This window comes from Saccostrea cucullata, unplaced genomic scaffold (assembly GCF_032062105.1).
Source record: "Saccostrea cucullata isolate Sc308-1 unplaced genomic scaffold, CSIRO_AGI_Scuc_v1 ctg1900, whole genome shotgun sequence".
Taxonomy (NCBI): Eukaryota; Metazoa; Mollusca; class Bivalvia; order Ostreida; family Ostreidae; genus Saccostrea; species Saccostrea cuccullata.
The window spans coordinates 39,593-65,253 of record NW_026933936.1 but is presented as its reverse complement, the minus strand read 5'-3'; the positions used below and the strand labels follow the sequence as shown (position 1 = coordinate 65,253).

The following is a 25,661-nucleotide window of genomic DNA, read 5'->3' as shown; positions in this document are numbered from 1 at the left end:
AGTTTCAGCAGTGAGTTATCGTTCATAAAAGCGAACCCTAGCGGCACTTGAAAGGCCTATTAAAAGAAAAACAAGAAAACATTGATGTAACCATCAATTGTCGCCCGGGAAATATATCAAGTAAACAATTATGAAAATGAGTCTTGATCATCAAACCGCTTCGATATGTGTGAAAAGGCATGCGTCTAATTGATGGAGAAGAATATTTTGAAAACTTGTAGTCGGATAAAAATTAATAAAAAGCGATACCATTTTAAACTTGATGGATTCCTCGAGTAAATGTTGACTGCATAAAATATAAATTGAAGTTAGACACACGCATCACCTATATTTAAAAATGTATGTTATTTTTCAATATTCTAATATAAAACACGAACTGTGCAGAGAACGTTTTTATCCGAGAAGTAAAATTCGATGTTCTAAAAATGGGGACCTGTCGTTTTTTCGATGGTAAATGATGAGCAACTATATATATTAAATTTGAAAAACGTTTATATTTTTACAGATTCGCTTTATGAAAGTAAATATTTTATGTATCTCGTAATTTATAAACGGAAAGAACATTCTGATTAACAATCTTTTCAATGTTTAGAAAAACTTTAATTCTGATAACTACTCCCACCCCAATCCCCATACACCAACACTAAAAACTAATATGTATAGAGCAGCCCGGTCCTCCGGGCTGCAATAAGTAACATCAGGTGCCTGTGGCATGGGATAAATATTCTTTTTAAATTAACAAGCAAGAGTTTATGATTTAGGCTTCGTTGAGGCTTGCATTACATAATTAGCAACTCATAAGATCAGTAACTAAATAAGTTCATTAGAAAATAGAGTGGAAATATACCCTTCAGTTGAGACGCAATATCCATTTCAGAGTAAAAGTATATTAACTATCAAGTCACCATTTCAACAGATCTAGAAAAAACAATACAGATACTTGTATTTTTTAGATCATCACCGACCAGTGCTATAATGTATTTAAGCAATTCCAATTATTCATCAATAATGATGGGGATTCTACAAATATTGTGCTTAATATTCTCCTTGCACTTAATACTCTATTTGCCTTAAAACGTTAATATGAAAGCAAAAATTATGAAAAGAAAATGCCTTATTGCCTAAAACCGTGACTGGTTAAACGTCCTATGTATACTGTACTACGGGACATTCTCACTCAGGAGAGTTTGGTAGGCTTTTATGGTACAAAAATTATAAATTTTAGTGATGTATGCTACCGACACAAAAACGATAGAAGAAACGTAGTTAGAAGAGATTACAGTATAGAGAGATGAAAAGCCAAAAAAAGCTATGTCAAACTTGGTCAGTAAATGACATTGAAAATATGAATAATCCATGGATATCAAATAGGCACCGTGAAAGGCAACCTCATAAAAATGACAGATTATGAGGATTGCTTCAAATAAAACTTTGGTCATCAAACACAATAACATTGTAATGAATGCAGAAATTTATGGTCTCAAAGATGCAGCGACATTACAAGGTAGTGTGGACACTTCTAAAAGAATGAAAAGGAAAACCAATTCAATTAAAAAAAAGAGATATTTGTGAAAGTAGATGAGAGAAAGAGAGCATTTGAAAATTTTGAGGATATACAGCTGTTTCGTTTCGTAATTGCCAAAATATGATCACGTTTAATGCTTACTTTGTGTGAGAAATCTGCTTTTATTTTATTAGCAAAAACTCATGATACAGACCAGGGTCTCTTTAAAAGTCAACAAACATGATTTTAATTAGGAACTAAATAATTATTTAAACTAACTTGACTCGGTTATTACGTAAATATTAGTGATTAGATCCAGGATAAAATGTTTTCATAAAAAGTAGAAACTGAAAACATAACCCAAAACCGCCTTTAAATTAACTCAATTTCCAACAAATGCTTCATTATTGTACCTCGTCTTTGATATGTATTAATTCAATCTGCACATTTTCAACAGAGATTGAACCTTTCATCTTTTTGCTAAAAACACACTTATCTCAATGCTTTAATCATCGCGTACATAACTTACGCTCAGTTCTGCACAATATAAAACCAAGAAAATTCCCTCTTATGCACAAAAACCTATGGCAAAGATGGAGTGTCTACGAATACTATGTTTAATACTCTCTATGTATATGAGCAGGACCTTTGGGCAATTACTATTACCTGAAAAAGCCTCTATCGATAATAGTTTGTTACCCAGCACCGTGTCAGGTAGAGCGTCCAGCGTCCTACGTGACATTCTGAATCAGGAAAGTCTGGTCCGCTTCTCTATGGTGCAAAAAATACAGAATTTAGTGATGGATGCCATAGACAACAAAAACAATAGACTGGATATCATGGCAAAGCTTAGTGAGGTGACAAAGGAATTACAGGACTTGGAAACTAGAAATCAAGTAATTGAGGAAGAAAACAGCAAACTTAAAGAGGAATTGAGGGTCGTCTACGGCACGATGAATGCTAATAGAAACTATACGATGGAAGAAATTCAAAACCTTAATCAGACGGAAATACTTTTTCTCAAAAGCAAAACGGTAGCTCTCCACGATGAAAATCTCAAACTAGCCTTGAAAAATTTGGCTTTTGAAAAACAACTTGATTTGCTAAATAAGACAATAAAGCAAATAGAAAGAGGTGTTCGAAAAGATATAGCGACATTGAAGTCGTCAGACCAGAGCACATTTGAGAGAATAAACACTCTGAATAAATCACATGTGAATGACGTAGAAAAGAACCTTCATAAAATAAAAGATCTTGATGATGACATTCGAAATAAAAGTCTGGTTCTGGAAAACAATGATCGAGGTATGACCGAAGGAATTGAGGCTCTCCAAGACCAAATGAATGAAATGAACGCCACATTACAGATCAGTGGCGTAGAAGTTCTTGCCAGACAGATTAAAAAGATGGAGGACAAGTTCTCGAGTTTCACAGTGTTTGTAAATGAAACTTTGAACAATGTCCAGGAGGATCTGAGTGAACCGAGTCGGATTCTGTTAAAAGGTATCTATACGAGGGTTATTCAAAAAAGTTTGTGGACTTCTGACATGATTTTTTTTTATTTGATGTCATATGCTATCAAACTTAGGAAGAGATATTTAAAAAAAATAAATCCCGATATTTTTTATTAATTTATTTTTAAATATCAAAATTTATTCAAAACTTATCCAGATTTAAAAAAAAAAGCAAAAATCGGATTGCATAAGTTACACACAATAAACTAAATCATGTCTGTAGTCATATTCTCTCTAAAATAAGTACAAACAAAAACAATCTAAAATTCAATTGCAGATTTGTTAGATCCATTTGTATTCCAAATTATGCCGTAATATTTAGCTTTGTTGAAAAGAAATCAAGTAGAAAAGATAAGTACTTCTTATACAAAACGACAAAATGATGACGTTTTAGAACGTCACGGAGCAGCAGTTTTGTGTTTTTCTCAGGAACAATTCTGAATACAAAGAGTACAGTCAGTATTTGAGTGACAGAGACTCTGTATCGAATGAGTACGATCTGTGAAAAAACGGTTTAACTGTAAAAATTGATCAAAAACCTTTTGAAAATTGGAACGTCAAGGAAAAACATGGATGCTTCAGAGTTGCTTATCCTGTGAAAGCAGCGTCAAGTAATAAAAGAAATTGAATCATTGTTTCAGTGTTTTCCGTTGAAAATCACTATGTTTTTATTTTTGATACATAATTGTTAAATGTGATCTAACAACCGTGATCTATCAAGATAGAGCGCACCAGGGAAATGATGAAACAATTCTAATAAATGACTCATGGCCTTACACCGAGTAGGGAAAAGTAAATACAAAGTAATGTAAACAATGTGAAGGAATGCCTTCCCTATTATAAAAAATCCGGCAATTTTGCACGTTGGTTTTTACATCCAAAATTAAATTCAATCAGACAAGGCATTTGGAAATTAATATTTTTGACTCTCGTAAAGTTAAAGTGTAACAATGCACACAATGCACTACATATGCAGGAAATAAGGTAAATATTCCGAGCCCTTTTGTTTTATTAATTCCAACACAAATGGACACTCCAGTGATTTGGAGTTTAGGTAAAAAAAGTCTATTCTCCCGTGCGGTATTCCTTGAACGTTTAAATTGCCCATTTGGTATTTTTACGAGTGACATAAGTGACATAAAGAATTTTCCTTCATAATTTCAGCTTGCATCGAGAATTGCAATAGCGTAAAATCACAATCGTCATCAATGGCGCTCAGACTTGAATTGCGAGGTTATTCTAAAGTTTAAGAAATGCAGAGCGCTATACTTTTCAAATCACGAACTCCTTTTTCATTGGTAATTGTATTTGATGCAAAGTGTAATTGATGCAAATCACCCATATTCCCAAAACGCTGGCAAGACAATTTACAAAGCAGACTTCTGGGGGTGGATCCTAGGTTTTTTGCTTTCTTAGTTAAAGAAAAAATAAACTTATACTGAAGAAAATAAGAGAAAAAAATCAAAAGAAAATATTCATTTTGAAATGAAAATATTTACATAGCCAATCGGGTAACGTCTACCGCCCGCTTTTTTAAATATCCGCACGGGAAAAGTGACACTTTTAATCGAGATGTACGGCGATTCTTCAAATAACTGGATGTGTTGATTTATGTACATGTACATGTAGTTCATTGTGTATGTTTTGTTATGCTTCAAGTTTATGAGAGTCAAAAACTTTAATTTCTAATCAACCCTCTGTTTGAATTTTATTTTGAATTTAACAATGGACGTGCAAAATAATTTTTTTTTATTTTAAAAAAGGTATTCCCTCACTGTGTTTGGATAACTTTGTATTTACTGTTCCCCTAATTATTCGGTGTACTCTAAGGTCATGGGTCATTTATTAGAATTGTTTCATCATTACCTTGGCGTGCTCTATCTCAAGTTGATACACAGATCACTCTTGTTAAATCACAGTGAGCCATGATGTTTAAAAATAATACCCAGCGATCTTCAAAGGAAAAACACCGAAACAATGATACAAATATTACTTCAAACCTTATCGAAGGATATTACACAACGAGAGCAATTCTTAAAAAAATTAATATCAAATATTAGATAAAGGATTTAAATGAGTGGGCATTGGATTACTGTGTGAAATTTATACGGATAACATTTTTTTTTTTAGAAATTCTTGACGCTATGTTTTGACGTTGAATTCTCGTTAAGTTTTCTCTGCGGGTACAAAACATGTTGCTTTTAAAATGAAGTAAATTGATTTCTGTGAAATCGAATAAACTGAAACTCAACACATTAACAAAAAAATTTTACATACACTGTATTACATTGTGCTTATTTTAAATTTCTAATGAGAAAAATAACGAAGACTGACATCGTCTTAGAACTTTTCGAACAACACTTATGAATGTACATTCTATTTAAGAATAGCTTTAATTCCAACGACAAAATTTGGAGCTAATTTTTAAAGAGTAATTAATTAAGAAAATTAATATTTTTCTTTTATAGCAACCCCATTCCTACAAATATTTTCATAAAATCGTGTGTTATTGTATATTTTATAGTACATGCACTGTATACCTGAATTGAAGAACACACCCGCGGTGGCACTCACCTGGACATTTATATCTATCGACGACATATTGTCAATTAACAAATTATGTTTATTTTCATTCTATTGCCGCGAACTAAATCATTTTGCCAATTTTACTGAAGAGAATGTTACCTCAGTCGCGGATATTGATTATCGCGGATTGATTTTAAACCGATGAATCGCGAATAAAAGACGACGCGAAAAATAGTTGGTTTAAAACTATTATCATGCTTTATGATAAACGTAATATACCTTAATCATGTACATACAGAGTTTATATCTCTCAGTTGATTCGATACATAAGAGCATACTTTAGATCTACTTATGAAAGATTTCTAAAAAAAGGTAATTTATTGACAAATTACTGAAACAAGAATATAAACAGTCTCATTATAATACAAATCATTATTTCGCTAGTTCTACAATCGATTCAATGATCTTTTCAGCAAATACAGTTTATAATTGAGTCAAATGCTGCCTGACGTTTTACACACTTATTGGACCATTATACTTTTATTTACATTGAATTGTCGACGGATTTCTCCGTAATTTTTTGATCATGACAAGGGGCGTATCTGACCTGGCAGGTGTGGCCTTTCGGCAGGGGATGCTCACTCCCGATGGCACCTGATCCAACCTCTGGTTTTTGAGGTATGTTTGCTCAGTTCCAATTTCGTATTGTTTAATGATTTTTAGCTCACCTAGCTGAAAGCTCAAGTGAGTTTTTTTTATCACCCCTTGTCCGTCCGTCCGTCCGTCTGTGAACATTTCACATTTTCAACTTCCTCTCAAAACCATTGGGTCAATTTAAATCAAACTTAGTACAAAGTATCATTGGTTAAAAGGGAATTTAAGTTGTAAAAATAAAGGACCATGTTCCCTTCCAAGGTGAGATAATTAAGAAAACACAAAATAGGGTTGGGTCATTAAAAATCTTCTTCTTAAGAATCACTGGGCCAGAAAACCTGAAACTCATGTGGAAGCATCCTGAGGTAATGTAGATTCTAAATTGTAAAAATCATGACCCCAGGGGTAGTGAGGGGCCACAATAAGGATCCAAGTTTTACAAAGAAATATATAATTTAAATCATTAAAAATCTTCTTCTCAAGAACCAGTTGGCAAGGAAACAACAATAGGGTGGGGTCTTTAAAAATCTTCTTATCAAGAACCACTGGGTCAGAAAAGCTGTAACTTATGTGGAAGCATCCTGGGAGAAGTATAGATTCTAAATTGTTCAAATCATAACCCCCGATGGTAGGGCGGGGCCACAGTAGGGAATCCATAAATATGTAGGAAAAAAAATTTAAAAATCTTTTTCTCAAGAGCAAATGGAGTATTAAAGTTTAAACTTATGTGAAAGCATCCTGAGGCAGTATAGATTCTAAATTGTTCAATTCATGACCTCTGAGGGTAGGTGGAGCACGGAAATCTAAGAATTACATTGAAGTATTTAGGAAAAAACTTATTTTCTCAATATGACCGCCCTATCATATGTCAATTAGAAGTTACCACCGAAGTTGATTTGAAATTAAGTCAAGGTGAAGGTCAAGGTGAAGGAGTAAAAAATCTTTGCATGCTCGGATATATTTTGTCACAGGTAATGCACATGCCGAATGAATGAAAGTTCTCTATTTTCTCAACCTAAGATTTTAAGGAAAAATTAACAATTTTGAAAATTATGTCAGTCTTTTACAGAAGCGTTTGCTGCCACTTGAAAAAAAAAATACTATAAGTCGTATGAACGAGATGCTATGTGGTACGAACGACATACGAAGTCGTACGTACGAGATGCTAATTCGTACGAACGAGATACTAAGACGTATGTACGACATACTAATTCGTACGTACAACATAATATTAAGGTAAAGATCCATACCATGCTATAGAAATAACGGAACTACAGATTTTGTTGAAACTTTTCAGAATCTTAACTGAGTATTTGTCCTTTCCAAATCAGTGTTAATTTTGGGGTCAACCGGGCCTCCTTTTGAAAAGATTGTTACTAAAAATAGACATTGTCTCGTGAAATTACGGAAAAGCAGTAATTGAGATATTTATGCTAGATTTCTAAATGTAAAAGCAAAAGAATTTTTTTAACATATGGATTAGAGAGAGAATATGTTTGTTTAACGGTTTAATTATTTTTTTAATCTGCTGATCCAATTAAACATATTTAGCTCAAAATTATAAAGTTCATTGCTAGTAAAATAAATTGCTGCTTGATATTCTAACTACAGATTTCTTTTTAAAATTAACACGTTATTTTCCAATAGTCTCTCCCTTATATGGCATAAAAATTAAGTGGGGCAGCGGGCATCAAACAAGAAAATTTCACATTTTTATACCAAATTTGCTGATAAATGTTTATTTGAAAAATCTTTTTAACATCTATACTTTTATGATTTGGGTGCAAAAATCGATTTAAATATTTAAAACTATCGTTAATAGAACATTAATAAGTATGAGTTAAATTATAAGTTGAATATTTAATGCAGAGACGGCCAAGAATTCGTTTTCGCGATTCACAAGCATTATAGTAATCGGGTTCAATCTTCGGAATATTCTATATACCGTTAATGCGCATGTGTGACGTTATGACGGAAGTGAAAGAAAAAAACACTTTCAGTTTCAACATTGGTCGTTTGGATGCGATTTATTTGATTAAAAAATGGGAGAAGTGGCACATTTTTCTACTTTTTTGTGTCTATGTAATACATTTTTCGCTATTCATAGATACAAATAAGTGGTTTGTTTGCCACATCTTTTTAACGTCTGGTTTCTGATCACAGGAAAAGCTCGGGTCTGTCTATTAAGTAAGGTGCAACGTTGTTTATCATGTTTTTAACCATGTACAAATAGATAAAATCTATATAAGCGGAGATGGATATGTTCAGTGTTTCCACTTTGTAATGTCTGATCGAGGTTTTCCGTACATAACTCAAATTCGTTTAATAAATTCTAAACACCAAGCTCCATAGTTGATGACTAGAATTGCAATGAGAGCATCATTACTAAAACTGTAACATTTAATTAGTATAAAATATGAACACATTCTACGGTGACATGTTTGAGTAATCTTATATGCCCATCTGTCTAAACTCACTCAACATGCTCAGACAAAACCTTACTTTCATATATTGTGAGATGCGAGACACAAGCTTCTTAATACATATATGAATATAATGGTGCTATTATTGAAAATGTGAATCAAGACTAGAAAATTATTGAAAAAGAGAAAGAAATGTAACATTTATTCTATAGATAAGTATGTGGTTACTGTTTATGTTTCTTTAAAATCAATAAGGTTATAAAATGAATTATCTGAAAGAGTTCATAAATAAAAGGGTTAAGTAAGTCAAATAGAAAAATTATTTGTTTGATCTACTCTGACCGACCTGTCAAAATCACCCTTACACAATAATTTTTTTCAGCACTTATAATTTTTTTCTCGTTTACCATAGTATAATTTCTATAGGATGCTTCTTGATTGAAATTTTCATGGTGGATCTAGGAGTGAGTGTGTGTGTTCCCCTGAACATGGCAGAGTTATTAAATGTACATACTAAACCAAGCAGTACAATTCTCTGTCATCCTTGGACTTTCAGTAAGACGTGGTATTCTTGGCACTAGTGTCTTTCAAATGGCGAATAGATTTTAATTGGTTAAGAAATTAATAACATCAGGGACTTTAAATCATTGTTGACAATGATGAGACAACTTAATTTCTTACGTCTTTCTCATATATGTAATCCGGTTATTTGAAATTGGCTACACACCTTGACATTTGCCTGAATTTCAATCCCAGCCGCATATATTTCAATAATGAATGAAAGCTGTGTAAATTTTAGAGGCTAAAATTTATATAACATCAAGAATACCACACCTTACTGAAGTCCAAAGATAACAGTGCATTGTACTAAGTGACCTTGGACCCCTCCTTGGAAAAAATTATCTATGTAAAATTGGTATGGAAAGTCACCGGTATGATGCTTTAAAAGTCAACTACTCCCTGAGTAAATAGAATTTTCTATGTTGAAGTGATATTTTGATATGGATCCAAAGAGCATTTGTTGTCTAAATAATACCTGTGCATCTGTCCGTGTGTCTTTCTGTCTGTCTGTAACACTTTTGAGAAGCCTTTGTGCTTTTGCATTGAAATTTTACACAGCAACTCTCTGTGGCCCGAGGGAGACCCTTATTAATTTTGTGGTCAAAGGGTCAAGGTAATTATGCAATAAATTCTGTATATTTAAAAATTGATTTGTTTTTGAGAAACAAAACACTGTCATAACTTTAATGAGACATTATTAATAATTTTTCATTCAAATAAAAAGTCACAATCTTGACATAAATCCATCAAATCTAAATTGAAACTGGTTATCTTTGTTTTTAATGATTAATGCATGATTAAACCATGCACGAACAACTTAATTATATAATTATAACATTGTGAGCACTCAGCTTACCAATTTAAACACAGTTGAATTTGTCTGATAATTTTATCCTTTTCCATATTCCTTTTTATATCACCTACTATGATCTCATAGGCATTCCTATCTATCAAAGTATCATATTCTTTGAGGGTGGGCGGGGCTGCTTTGGATCGGACTTCTAAATCAACATGTATGCAAAAATTGACTTTTTACAATGATTATCTTCTTTTGTAATCATTGAATGGTAATCATTAAATAAATTGAAATTTCATATGTATATGAAATTTAGGTTCTTTTGTTTAAGCAATCAAAAGCACAACAAATATTTGTACGCCCGTCCATTCATGAGATTACAAAGAAATCCGGGTAACTACCTGTTATCTCGTATGTCTTGTACACATGACTATGTCAGGGGTAAATGTTATCTCGTTCGTACGACTTAGAATCTCGTTCGAACGACTTAATATGTCGTACGTAAGACTAAGTATCTCGTTCGTACAACATAGTATCTCGTTCGTACGACTTATTATGTCGCACCTACGACTTAGTATCTCGTAAGTACGACTTAATATGTCGTACATACGACTTAGTATCTCGTTCGTACGACTTATTATGTTGTACGCACGACTTATTATCTCGTACATACGACTTAGTATCTCGTACGTAAGACATTATCTCGTTCGTACGACTTAGTATCTAGTTCGTACGACTTAGTATCTCGTTTGTACGAGTTAATCTGTCGTACGTACGACTTAATATAATGTCGTACGTACGACTTAGTATGTCGTACATACGACTTAATATCCCGTTCGTACGACTTATCATCTACTTAGTACCTAGTGCGTACGACTATTATCTCGTACGCACGACTTCGTACAAACGAGATACTAAGTAATTACCCCCTTCAAAAAAAAAAAAATAAATAAAATGCGTGAATTTTCCAATACATTTAATCTCGGAAAAGTTTCCAAACAAATCAATTAAAATGAAATCGCAGAAATAGTTAGTGATGTAAGGGACAGAATATCATCAAGATTTGACTTAAGAAGAGTATAGATCTATTAAACGAAGATAACATCTTTCCTAAAAGGTCTTACGTATATTATCAGCTTGAAGATCTAGGGGCCGTAACAGAAAGTATGCTATTTAGATTTCAAATGACCTTAAGCAAAGTCGCAAGACTAAAATTGATGCATGAAATGTTTCGTTATCAAATAAATAAGCTTTAAACTACATCATTTGATAAGGAAACATTTCATTTATTTCAGCTTTTATATTTTTATCATTTTCATATGAATCTCTTCTTCTAAAGAAGAGCAATATAGTCTAAAATGGCCAAGACCCCCCCCCCCCCCCCCCCCCTCTTGAATGTGGTTGCGCTTACAAAGTGTTCATTTCTCTATTCAAAATATGCCCAAATTTCTAAGTTCAAAAGGACTGAAATTCCCAGAAAACAAAGAAATTATAATTTTTTGCAGTGTCTTAGCAACATTTTTGAAAGGGGGAGGTAGGGGCAGCCATAGAAAAAAATAAATGACCTGAAAAAGGTTGAGAAGTAAAAAAAAATGCTTTAACAAGAAAATATTATTTCGAGGAGGGGGGGGGGGCTTTTTAAAGCTCCAACTTCTTTCAGGAGCATTTTCCCCACATATAAAACTAAATGTACATTATCCGAATTTCGGGGAGGAGGGGGAGGGGGGAAGGGGCATCCGACCTTTCAATGATAATAATAATACTACGTCCCTCTTTTGGTACAATGCATATATATGCATTGTGTCCTAATTATCTACAAAGTTTCATGATATTCTAAGCAACTGTTTAGGAATAATTATGCTTATATAAAAATAAAGAAATTAAAAAAAAAGACCGACGGGCTAACTGACGGGTCAAAGACATTATAAAAGTAATTTATATTTTCTCTCTACATGTAAGCACTGTTTCTAGACGATATTCTAATTATCCATTTACTCTTAATAATACCATTTTAAGCCCGAAATTAATAAGGCTTTGAAAATAGGCAAGGTCACAAGTCAAAATCAATAGAGTATATTATATTGTATAAAATCTTTATCCTTCCTACTCTATAATTTATGAATTATAAAACTAACAGTTTTACAGATAAATATAAAATAAACTATATAAAATCTTAAGTTCGAATCGGGCAGAGGCGATAAACTTGCTTGATTTTAATTTTCTGCATTCCACAGACAATCTAAATCAAGCGTGTTTATTACCTGTAAAACGACTAGAAAAGGCGAGGAGGTGGATGAATTATACAGATTGGTCAAATAATGTGTTTAAAATTATTGGAAGCTGGAAAGTATAAAAATTCCTCCAAAAAAATGCGTTTAATCTTAAGCCGTAGATTGCACATTATTTGCATTTAATATTATAATCAAAGACTAATTTACAAAACCATAAAGCTACAGTTCTGCAGCTAATTTCTGAGTATCTCGTACGTACAACATATTATCTCGTTTGTACGACTTATTATGTCGTACGTACGACTTAGTATCTCGTACGTACGACTTATTATGTCGTACGTACGACTTATCATCTCGTACGAACGACTTTGTATCACGTTCGTACAACTTAGTATCTCGTTTGTACGACTTAGTATCTCGTTCATACGACTTAGTATCTCGTACATACGACTTACAATATTCGTTTTTCAAGTGGCAGCAATACGCTTCCATAGCCTTTAAGGTTAAGAACTTAAGATCATGAAATTAAATATCAAGTAAATATATTATAGGGTTATTGAACTTATATTTGTAAATATTGGCACAAGTTGGATATACAAATGCACGAGCATGCGAGCGATAACGTACGAGCCACAACGCCTGGGCGAAAAGAAAATTCGGACTATTGCACATTCTATAGAATTTTTTCCGCAGTAATTTGAGGTTTTGATGGGTGTAATACATAATAATAATAAAAAAAAATCATTTCATTTTTTGTGTAAAAAAATAAACACATCTAACCTGGATGCCACCTCCTTTTCTAAAATTTAGCTCTTAGAATTTGACCAGACGACTTTTTTTTGTTTACATCGGGGCGTGCAATATTGAACGTTCGTATTCGGAATGTTTCGGGCATACTCGAATACACATTACAAACTCGGCGTTCAATAAAATGTCAAGATATTGAACGTTCTAAATTCTTTAGATTTTTGGTAGTATTTCATTAGATACTATTTATTAGATATATTAAAAATAACAACCACATTCAAAGAATTGTGGTCCCCCGCTTTCGGTGTCTTTGTGGTTGAGATGTCAAATATGAAGGCCCTATCATATGTCATTAAGAAATTATCACCAAAGTTGAATTATTTAAAAAATAAGGTCAATCGTTCAAGGAGGCAGAAATCAGAGCATGCTCTTAAATATCTTGTCATAGGTAATGCACATGTCAAATATGAAAGCCCTATCTCTTCTCAATCAAAAGTTAAAAGAAAATAAAGATGCGTTCGTGAAACACTGGTGACCTTGTTTGGCAACAAAGCGAAGATCAAACTTTTCTTAAATGCAAATAAAATATATTCGTACCCTAATTTTAAAAGGTCAAGGTAAAGTTTCAAAGTTCTTAGTCTCCAATGAAAGGTCTTCTCACAAAGATTACATATGTGAAGTATGAAAGCCCCAACCCTCACCATTTAAAAGCTATGTTCAAGGTCAAAGGGTCAAAAATGTTGATATCCAATGTATGGTCTTGTAACAAGGAATAAATACGTGAAGTATGAAAGCCATTATCCTTTTAAAGTTATGGTCAACGTCTTTTTAAAAGTAGGTCAAACTCGAAGGTCAATTTCAGAAGGTCAAATATATTGCTATCTAATGAAAGGTCTTGTCACAACTCACAAGGTATAAATATGAAAAGTATGAAAGCCTTTACTGTTCAAAATTTATGGCCAATTAAATAAAAGTTTTTTAAAAGTAGGTCGAACTCCAATGTCAAAGTCAAAGGGTCTAAATGCTTGATATCCAATGAAAGCTCTTGTCACAAGGATTAGATATGGAAACTATGAAAGCCTCAGCGCTAATCCTTTAAACATTATGGCCAAGTTAAAGTTTTTAAAAAGTGGGCAAAATTCGAGGTCAAGGTCAGAAGGTCAAAGTTCTTTATGTCCATTGAAAGGACATTTCTTAAGAATTACATATATGAAGTATAAGAGCCCCAGCCCTCACCGTTTTAAAGGCATGACCAAGGTTAAACCTTTTTCATAAGTACGAAAATCTCAAAGGTCAAGGTCAAAAGGTCAAAGTTGTTGATACCAAATAATAGGTCTTGCCACAAAAATACTTACGTAAAATATAAAAGTCCTAGTATTTACTGTTCAAAAGTCATGGCCAAAACAGTATAAAATTTTTTATGTAAAATTGGTTCAAACTCTGAGGTTAAGGTCAAAAGGTTAAATTTGGTTGTATCCAAAGAAAAGTCTTGTCACAAGGAATACACCTGTGAAATATGAAAGTCATAGCTCCACTAAATCAAAAGTTATGGGCAAGGTTCATGTTTTTGTGACGGATGGACGGACAGATAGTTAGCTGGATGACCGATAGACGAAGTAGATTTAATCTCCCCCGCTTTTGCAAAAACGGGGGACAAAAAGTGTATTTAGAAAGGTATTGCCACAAGCAATACCCAGTTTTAAAGCCCTGTTCTCATTCAAAAGTCTTGGGTTTTTGAAAAGTAGTTCAAACTTCAAGAACAAGATCACAAGGTCAAAAATAATAGCGTATAAAGAAAGGTTTTATTTGAGACAATGCACATTTTGATATGAAAGCCCTATTTCTTCTCATGTAAAAGCTAATATTATGTAATGTTCAAATTTTAAAAAATGGGTTAAACTTCAAGGTTAATGTCACGGAGAAAAAAGGTCGCAGTGTATTGAAATTGGTCTTGTCACAGGCATTCCACATGTTTAATATAAAAACCCTATTTCTTCTCATTTAAAAGTCATGACCAAGGTTAAAGGTTACGAGGTAAAAACAAATCATAGTGCTATTAAAAAAGTCTTATTACACGTTAATGTGAAAGCCATATCTCTTCTCATCTCAAGTTATGCCAATTCAATGCAATGTTTCCATTTTTAAAAAAGTAGGTTAGACTTCAAGACCACAAGATCAAATATCATAGTGTATTTAGCAACCTCTTGTCTCTGGAAATACACAGCTTTATCTTGAAAGCCCTATCTCTTCTCATTCCAAAGTTATTACAAATGAAAAGTTGATCAAACTTCAAGGTCAAGATCACGAGGTCAAAAAAATCAAAGCGTTTTAAAAAGGTTTTCTCATGCACATGTTTAATATGAAAGTCCTATACTTAAAAGTTATGGCTAATTCAAAATCGCGTTTTTTTTAAAGTAAGTGAAAGTTTAAGGTCACGCAGTCAAAAATTAAAGGGTACATGCGTTTTGAAAGGCCTTGTTCAAGGCAATAAACGCCCTATCTTCCTCATTTAAAAGTTATGGAAAAGGAAAAAAAATTGTTAAAAGAAATCAAACTTCAAGGTCAGAGGGGTAAACATGCCGGTACTGTTTTTAGAACGATGTCGTCAAAGGTAATACACACATTTCATATGAAAGCAATATCCTTTCTGATTCAAAAACTATGGCCAGTGGACATTTGCAAAGACACTGACTTTGACAGCTGACGGATTACTTGGACATTTAAACCTGCGTCAAGTTCGGAGTTTCGGAATTGATAATAGATAAGAAAACAATCAAGGAGGTGAAAGTTATGGTATTAGGGACTTTGAAATTATTTGCAAAACAAAATTATGATAGGTGGTAGAATAAAATTATTCATAAGAATTAGTAAATCCTTTTATTTACAATAACTTCAGAAAATAAATAAAGAATAAAACACATTTCGGAAGGAAAACTCGGCAGCAGCTAATCAAGGCTGCAATGGTGTGTATTGAGGTGGATATGTTGCCGTTACTGTTCTAGACAACGTAATATATGATCTTTGAAACAGACCGTTTTTATGGTTTTGTTAAATGTTAAGATCAAAAATTTTTTCACAAAAGAGTCCCCATATATTTTCCTGGTGTAAAAGTAAGCCGTCGATTGTAAAAGTCAGTGTCTTCGAAAAAGTCCAATACAAAATAATGTTTAATCACCAAACTTCGGGATCAAAACCACAAGGTTCAAATTCAAAGTGTATTTAGAATAGTCTTGTCAAGGTAAAATATATTTATAATATGAGAGCCTCATCTTCTCTCATTTAAAAGATATGTTAAAGTTTTTGTGAAAGACAGAACTAAAACTGACACACTGATAGACGAATGAGATTGAATTTCCTCTTGCTTTAGCTAAAGTGGTGGCAATAAATTACATCCAATGAAGCAAATGAATCTATTTTTCAGTTATTTCAATAAGTTGTCATAGTTGCTGGGACATTTTACGGTATTTTCCGAGTTTAAAAGGAAGGGACGGAGTATACAGAATATCCATTGACTCTGAAGTCAAGTCTGTTTACTGTGACATGAGTACTGATGGAGGAAGGTGGACGGTGAGTGTGAGCCTCAGTAGTAGTAAGGTCTGTTTAATGTGACATGAGTACAGATGGAGGAGGGTGGACGGTGAGTGTGAGCCATAGTAGTTAGGTCTGTTTACTGTGACATGAGTACAGATGGAGGAGGGTGGATGATGAGTGTGAGACTCAGTAGTAAGGTCTGTTTACTGTGACATGAGTACAGATGGAGGAGGGTGGACGGTGAGTGTGAGCCATAGTAGTTAGGTCTGTTAACTGTGACATGAGTACCGATGGAAGAGGGTGGACGATGGGTGTGAGCCTCAGTAGTTAGGTCTGTTTACTGTGACATGAGTGTGAGCCTAGGAAGTACAGTCTGTTTACTGTGACATGAGTACAGATGGAGAAGGGTGGATAGTGAGTGAGAGCCTCAGTAGTAAGGTCTGTTTACTGTGACATGAGTACAGATGGAGGAGGGTGGATGGTTGGTGTGAGCCTCAGTAGTAAGGTCTGTTTACTGTGACATGAGTACTGATGGAGGAAGGTGGACGGTAAGTGTGAGCCTCATTAGTAAAGTCTGTTTACTGCGACATTAGTACATATGGAGGAGGGTGGACAATGAATGTGAAGCTCAGTAGTAATGTTTGTTTACTGTTACATGAGTACTGATGGGGGAGGGTGGACGGTGAGTGTGAGCCTCAGTAGTAAGGTCTGTTTTCTGTGACATGGGTACTGATGGAGGAGAGTGGACGGTGAGTGTGAGCCTCAGTAGTAAGGTCTGTTTACTGTGACATGAGTACTGATGGAGGAAGGTGGACGGTAAGTGTGAGCCTCATTAGTAAGGTCTGTTTACTGTGACAAGAGTACTGATGGAGGAGGGTGGACGGTGAGTGTGAGCCTCAGTAGTAGGGTATGTTTATTGTGACATGAGTACTGATGGAGGAGAGTGGACGGTGAGTGTGAGCCTCAGTAGTAAGGTCTGTTTACTGTGACATGATTTCAGATGGAGGAAGGTGGACGGTGAGTAAAACTTTTAATAAAGTGAGGAAAAAGTCTTCTTCGTGTACTTAGAAAATGAAATTACTTACTGATCTTAGATGTTCTTTACAAATTTATATCTGTTCTTCAATATATTTTAAATAAGTACATCAAGATCTTAATTTACGTACATTTTATTAAATTAATACGAATTCAACATTATTTGATTTGTTAAAGACCATACAAAGAAGACAGGACGGGTCTACAGACTTTTACAGGACGTGGTCAGAATATAAACAAGGATTTGGGGATCCATCTAAAAACTACTGGATTGGTAAGATTTATTTATGTAACATTTAAATTTTAATAGCCATTCTCTAGATCTGTAAGCCTTTAAACTCATTTATACGGAGAGCGTGGCACGCTATGTCATGGATTTTCATGAAACTTGGAATATATTTTAAAATTGATGTATGAAACTAAAATTCATTATAAAAAGGTTGCTATGGTCCATGGTTACCATGGCAACCAACATACATTTTTCATTGCCTAAAAATCGCTAAATTTTGATGAAAAATGACCCTTTTTGACTTATAAAAAATCTCTAATAGAACAAGATATGTACATGACTTTACCCTTTTGCCAAACACATTGCTTTATAATTTTTTTTAGATATTCATTAACTTCATTTCATATAAAAAATATTCCCCCGTTTTTAGGTAGGATTTTTACTGGGGAAAAATGGTAGATTTTAAGCTCTTTCAAAGGCCTGGTATAATTTTTTGCGGACAGTTGGGGAAAAATGAATACAATTACATTGATTTGAAAGTCCATATAAAGTTCTAATATAACTTACAGAGAATCACATGGAATTCACATTTAGTTTTCATGTTACCATGTTTACAAACTTATGCTTGCAAATTAATGGGCAACACTTACAATACAAAAGTATATCGATATTTCTTTAAAATAGGAAATGACGCTATCTATGAGTTGACAAAGAACAAGGACCAGGAACTCCGGGTTGAGTTACAAAGATTTAATGGTGACAAAGCATACGCTCAGTACTCCACATTTTATATCGGGGATGAAGGCAGTAAATACATACTCACTGCGTCGGGGAGTTCAGGAACGGCGGGTAGGTGTAGAAAATTTGCAAAGTTTAAAAGTCATCACATGTTAGAAGTTAAAGGTATGTAACGCTAAAGTTTCATAGTGCATATATTATAAAAGGCATTCTAGGCGCGGATCCAGGTATTTTTTCCAAGGGGGGCCCACCACAGTAAAAAAAAAGATTCAACTTAAGGATGAATAACACAAGCAAACTTTTTTCAGAAATCAGCATTATTTCTCACAGATTTACATTCAAATTGACAATCTGAATAATGTTTACCTAGTAGAGTGGGAGAATTATATAAGATTTTGTCATAAAGTTAAAAAATTGTGCAAAATTTTGTATGGAATTATATAGAAGGCAAAACAAAATCTCATATCTAAGCACCAAGGAAAACCTACGATTTCTTTATATTTCAGGGATTTATTATTTATGTCATTTCAAATCAAAATCAGTCAAAAAATATATATCAACCCGCGCATCCGTTTTTTGTTTGTGGTAAGTACCCTTAAACTAAAAAAAATGTTGAAAAAAAATTGCCCAAACGTGTAAAATCCTATTTCGGTGGGGGAGGGAAGTGGTTGACAGAAATAAAAAAAAAATCCTATTTGGTGGAGGGGGGTCGGGATGACAGAAATTTGCTGACAGCTTATTTGACTTCTAATACGTTTTATACCTATTACTTTTCTTGCGAGCTTAAAACAAGTCCACGTTCTCAAAGAGGGGTCTCCTTTTTCTAGGGAGGGGGGTCATGATCACTTTTAACTTGGTTTTGTGTATCACTTAAATATTTATGCAAATTCCAGGGGGTTCCGGATCCCCCTTCCGACCCCCCTTCAGATCCGCACATGTAGACTAAGAACATTTTGTATGAAAGGATAGGGTTAGGGTATTTGGTTGGTATCATGGTTGGTTGGTATTCTTCATACCTTTTGGTACACTGGTAGCTGCTTTACATATGACATGTTCATTGTTATAAGTCTGGGAAATAAATGTTGAAAACAAAAACAAAACGTTTTTGTCAAAAGTTAGCGTGCAAGAAATGATATGCGAAATACTCTAAGCATGATCGGAATGTCAGTCATCTTTCTGTTTTCCGGAAGGGCATTTCAACTCCTTTCCAAAGCACTCCTATTAAAGTGTTCGAAACTTTATATTACTCTGTATTCTGCAAATTAAACAAGATGTGTTCGTGAAACACTGATGCCCCCGTATGGCAGCTTGTTGCTAGGGTTGAAATGTCTCTGATGCAAGTTAAACACCAAGTCAAGGTCAAAAGGTCAGAATTGTTGGTACCCAATGGAAGGTCTTCTCTCAAAAAATGCACCTGTGAAATATGAAAGCCTAAGTGCCAACAGTTCAACAGGTCTGGTCAAGGTTAAAGTTTTCTTGAATATTGGTAAAATGTCTTTTCACAAGGAATACAACAATGACATGAGAAAGAATAGTTTTAACAGTCTTAAAGTTATGGTTAAGGTTAAAATTTGAATGTGGATCAAGGTGAAAAGGTAAAATATATTTATACCAAATAAAAGGTTTTGTCACAAAAAATACAACTGTGAAATAAGAAAAAGCCCTAGAACTAACGGTTCAAAAGTTGTGCTCAAAGTTTTTTGAAATTTGTCAAACTCTTAGGTCAAGGTCGAAAGGTTAAATATTTTTATACCCAATGATGGATTTGGTTACAGTAAATACCACTCTACGGGAGAAGACTACCTAAGTTTTTGGAACTTGTGTCTAATCCCTTTGACATGGTGTCAATAAAATATGTTCAAAACAGTAAATACTCGGGCGACGAATTAAAGCCCTGGTACCAACTTCTTTAAAAGTTATGGCTATTTTTATTTCGGAAATTTTTGGTAAAACTGGTTTAAACTCCAGGGAAAAGTAACGAGGTCAAAGACGGTGGGCGGATTTGGCGTGTGATCTGCAGAAATCATTTGTACGAAGCATTTATGGTTTAAATGTTTAATGTCCATGATTTGGTTGGCTGTCCATTGCTAGCCCGATTTTACAAACACAGTCACATGAGCCATAGGATTTTTCTTTCATTTGGATTGAAATACCTTGTCAGATTATAACATTTATGTCCGTTTTTCTTAATCTATAGTGCACTAAACAGGTAATCCATATTATAGAGCCATCACTGCTATACCTAATCTAGTCATTTTAAAGGGACAAAGAAGCATCATATTTACACAATTGAATTTTTTGGAAAAGAATCTTGGGTCCTCTCTCCATTTTTGCTTATGCATGTTCGTTTCTTTGAAATAAAATGCACACAAAGAACGTTTTAAAATCATGGAGAGAAGACCCAGAGATAGTAAAAAAAAAATGAGAAAAAAAGTGTTTAAAGATGTACCATTTTGTCCCAAATGTCCGATCTATCCAATTTTGAAGTTATTTTTAAGCAAATCAAAACTCACTATCCGGAAATTATTTTCGTTTCCCTTTTCATAGGAACCCAATAAAACAAAATGTAAAAAATTCATGAGACATGTCGATAAAATTTTCATTTTTCAAGTACTCCCAGATTCCTGCCGAATGCTAATCAAAATCGTTCCCGTCCTTTCATGCTACCAAAAAAATGACCTTATCAAAAGGAATAAATCTGTGAAATATGAAAGCCATAGCCCCAACCACTCAAAAGTTATGGACAAGGTTAAAGTTTTCGCTGGAAAACAAATAAACAAACAAATAGACAGACAGGCAGATGGACGGAGAGGGCAAAAACTGCATATATCTGAATTTTTTATTAAGGGGCATAAAAATGAAGTTTGCAGTAGCTTTGGCAGCTTCTGGCGAGATATAGCGAGACTATAGCGAGTTATATTGCGTTTCAATTTTTGTCACTGTAAAGTATCTGTAAAAATGTTCCTAAATCTGATTCATATGAAGCAAAATCGTATGCGTGAAAAGAGGAAAACACTTGCTGTGACCTTCAACTCGACATTAATACAGAAATATCAATGACATATTGTCAATTAACAATTATTGTAGTTTTCATTCCTATGTTAATACGATATATCCTGATGAGCTTGAGATAAAAGATTTCACAGAATCTGGGTCCGTGTAACACTTAACACATTAAATCTTTAGTTTTAAAAATCTTTAGAGTTTTAAAATGTTAATATAATAGTTCAAATTTCTAAATTTCAAAAATTGAAACTGATTTGGTATATTGAAATTTAATAATTTAATTCAAAAAACAAAATTTCCAAATTTCCAATTAGGTTTTAAAATTTTAATATTTTAGATTTTTACCTTAAATTTTCATAATTCAAATTTCCAAAAACGATAAATGGAATTTAAACGTTTCAGATTTTAGTTCACAGTTTTTGTTCAGAACGTTTACACTTACAAGTAATAATCTAAAATTCGATAATATTTTTCGTCTTTTGATTATTTGAAATTACTGAAATCCAACTTTGAAACGTAGTAGATTTTTAGAAATTATTCAAATGTTCTAACTTCAAATAATCTTAACTCTTTGATTTTTTTTTTTTTTTAGAATTTTAAATGAAAGATACAAAATTTAAACCATGCAGGTACGGAATTTGATATTTTGGATATTTGAAGTAAATTTCTAAAAAATCAAAATGTATAAAAGTGTTTTGGTTATTCAAATGTTGTGTTTTTAAATCAATATTCTAAAATTCTAAAAATCTTAAGCGTTTGAAATTTGGAAGCTTGAAGTAAATTTAAAATAATCAAAAGACGATTGTTAAGCGTAAACTTTCTAAACAAACGGTAGATTAAAAACTCAAAAGTCTAAAATACAAAATTTGTTTTTGGAAATTTGAATTTTGAATATTTAAGGTAAAAATCGAAAAACTTAAAATTCTAAAATCTGTTTGGAAATTTAGATTTTTGAAGTAAAATGTTAAATTTCAATATAACAAATCAGTTTGCGTTTTTGAAATTTACAAATTTGAACTAATATATTAACATTCTAAAACTCTAAATTATTTTAAAAATTTGAATTGTTAAGTGTTACAAGAACCAATGTGACACATCTGTTTCATACTTGGATATTTTACTTGAGAGAGACGTTAACGATACTGTAGAAGTACTTTTTTTCCGCGTGGTATTAAATTATGCTATGTATGCGGTTACAAATTTTCCGCAGAAATTTGTCCAAGTACTTAATATAAGTATATATATAAGACATATAGTGACAGTCTAAGAAATCCGCGTAATTTTCTACCCGTGGATTAAACAGAAATTGAGATTCCGCGGAATTATGACACCGTGGAAAAAAATACGTCTACAGTAATCTAACAACCAATCATGATTGACTTTATATCATCATCTTCCATTACTTACGCCGCAAAATACCTCCATAGCCTGTATACAGAGTTTATATATCTCAGTTGATTTGATACGCAAGAACATGCTCTAAGTATGAACGATTTCTAAAACGAGGTAAATATTGATAAACCAGTTGATGAAAAAAGAATATTAGCAGTCTCGTTTAAAGTCATCATTTCGTAAGTTCTATGGTCAATACAATGACCTTTTCAGGAACTGCAATTTATCATTGAGTCATATGCTGACTAACGGTTTTCATACTAATTATTAGTCAATTATTTTTACACTGGATTGTCAACGAAATTTTCCGTTATTTCCGGATAATGACAAGGAGCACACGGCGGGTGTGACCAGTCGGCAGGGGATGCTCCTCCATAGCACCTGATCCCACTTCTGATGTTTCGGGGGTCTGTGTTTGCTCTGCTCCTATTTTGTATTGTTTTATGGACTTTGATATTGAATTCTGTTTGTTATCTCCATATACTTCATCTCTCTTGAGTCCCAGTGTTTTTGTCCGAAATGAAATTACAAATACCTCGGTAGTAAAGTACTTTCTTTCTACATAAATCTACTGGTTCATCGTGGTTAAAAAAAAACCCACGTACGGGGCGTGACAAATAGAGACAGGAGCGGGGCTTAAAACACGTGGATTGGTGGAATCAAGAGCATGTAATTATAAGGAATAACTGTCAGATGTTTTTGGTTTCTGACGATGATCAATCGATTGCGCCGAAAGCGTTAATGCTTAAAATTATCAACCCATCGATTGATCAAATCATGAAACCAAAAAATTAGACAATTATTCCTTAAGGTTGATCCCTACACAGAGAGTTTAAATGGTAAAAATGATATTATTCTTTCTCTTAAAATTACTCGAATATCAATTAATGTAAATAAAAAGCCTCAAAATTAATATTTTTTTTGCAATTTTTCATACTAAGAGTGCTCCATGGACGTATACATGTATCCCCATCTTTCACCATATTATTTCAACAATATTCAATATATGGTCCATATCAATAGCATTATCAAAGCAAGATTTTTTCAAATGTACCGTGGTATTTATTTATTCATAATTATGTGGGAAATTAAGTGTCGTATATAAATATTAAATTTATGAAATAACATTTTTTAAAATATGATATCAATTTGGTGATTCAAAATTATTCGCAATATCGTCATTTTTATTGTTTTTTCTTAAAGTAATGGATAAACACTCGTTTTTATATAAAATATTAGATGTATATTAGTTGCAATTAAAAGCAAAGAAAAATTAGTACTTTTCAGGCTTATCCCCTACACCTTCTAGATCATGAATATATAAGTATCTAAAAGATGCTCCCCAATTTCCTTAACTTTATAGTGCTATTGTTCCTAACGTTGTACAGACTACATGTTACTAAAATGTAATTTGCAAATTTAATATTCATATGTTATGATTTGTACATCTTCTTGTAAAGAACAGTTTCTTATCTTTGCATTACTTTTGTAATACAGTTTCTTACGAATTGGTCGTTGCAGTTAACATGGTCAATTTTAAATCAGATTGACCCGAACCACGTGTTTGAAGTTAAATGTAAGCATGTAGTTGTCAAATTAGCATTGCAAAGTCAATTGTTCGTGGTAAGATCCTCTGTGCGCATCAATAACTACAACGACATAAAACAAAGTTTTGTCATTGTAGAAGATATCAAACTTTTTTCTACAAGCGTATTGGACAATTTCGGAAAATGTGTCACTACTGAGCTCCGGCTTTCACCATAAACGATAAAAAAGCAAAAATTAAATATATTGTGACTTTTTATCTCCAACCTTTTCTGTTTAAAATCATAAAAATCTTTCAGAAAGTAAATATCACCTTAATCCTTAAAACATCCTATACATGTATGTGATATTTATTTCTAAATAATAGGACAATGACTACTGTCTACATTTCTTTTTACAATGAGCTTATGCATTTATAATTTCAATGCTTTTTTTCTAGGTGACAGTTTGAATTATAGCAATGGTGCCAAGTTTTTCACTAAAGATCAGAACAACGCTCAGAAGTGTGCTACAGACTATCACGGAGCCTGGTGGTATAAGAACTGTCACCATGCCAACCTGAACGGGCAGTACGCTAAGTCTGCTGTAACTGGTCACAAGTACGTTATATGGAGGACATGGACAGGCCAAGATGAAGCGCTTAAGAAGATGTTGATGATGATAAGACACAAAAACTGAGTCAGAATGTAATGTAAGATAAATGTTATTTACACTATGTATTTCATAACAGACGTATAAATAAAACCTTTATTGATTCAGAAAACAGTTACTGTGGCAAAATCTTCACAGGTTCAGACCAGAAAAAAACTATACAGAGTTAAACAATTTATTTTTTAAAAAAATCATATTTGTTATATGTGCAATAAAAAAAATTCTGTCAATACTTTTTAAAGGTGACAGTCTTGTTTTTGAGTCATTGCGTTTATCATTAGATTTTGTTGTTAGTGTGTCATAAATGTTTTCTGGTAAACATCTAAATATGAAACGGATATGTCAGATTCTATAGTATTTTTTTTTCGAGTTCACTGGGATTTATGGCATCAATGTTAGAATGAAAATGAATATTGATATTTGATGAAACGTTGTCGATATATCTAAATGTCGAATATTATGTAATTAATTATTATTTACAAGGGGTAAACGTTTGGTAATATTTTCGGTATTGCATCTACCGACAAATTCATTGCATCTATGAAAGAACTTACGAAATGACAACTTAATACAAAACT

General features: G+C 33.1%; 1 protein-coding gene across 1 annotated transcript in view; it reads left to right on the top strand.

Annotated features, from left to right (window-relative positions):
* The window catches only part of LOC134239668 (techylectin-like protein), a 66,628-nt gene extending 41,511 nt beyond the window's left edge, over nt 1-25,117 (top strand). Inside the window, exons 4-6 of the mRNA XM_062721833.1 lie at nt 17,700-17,796; nt 18,436-18,600; nt 24,872-25,117. Coding sequence (XP_062577817.1) covers nt 17,700-17,796; nt 18,436-18,600; nt 24,872-25,110 — 501 coding nt within the window. The 3' untranslated portion in view covers nt 25,111-25,117. The remainder of the gene's footprint in view (nt 1-17,699; nt 17,797-18,435; nt 18,601-24,871) is intronic.
* The last annotated feature ends 544 nt before the right edge of the window (nt 25,118-25,661 follow it).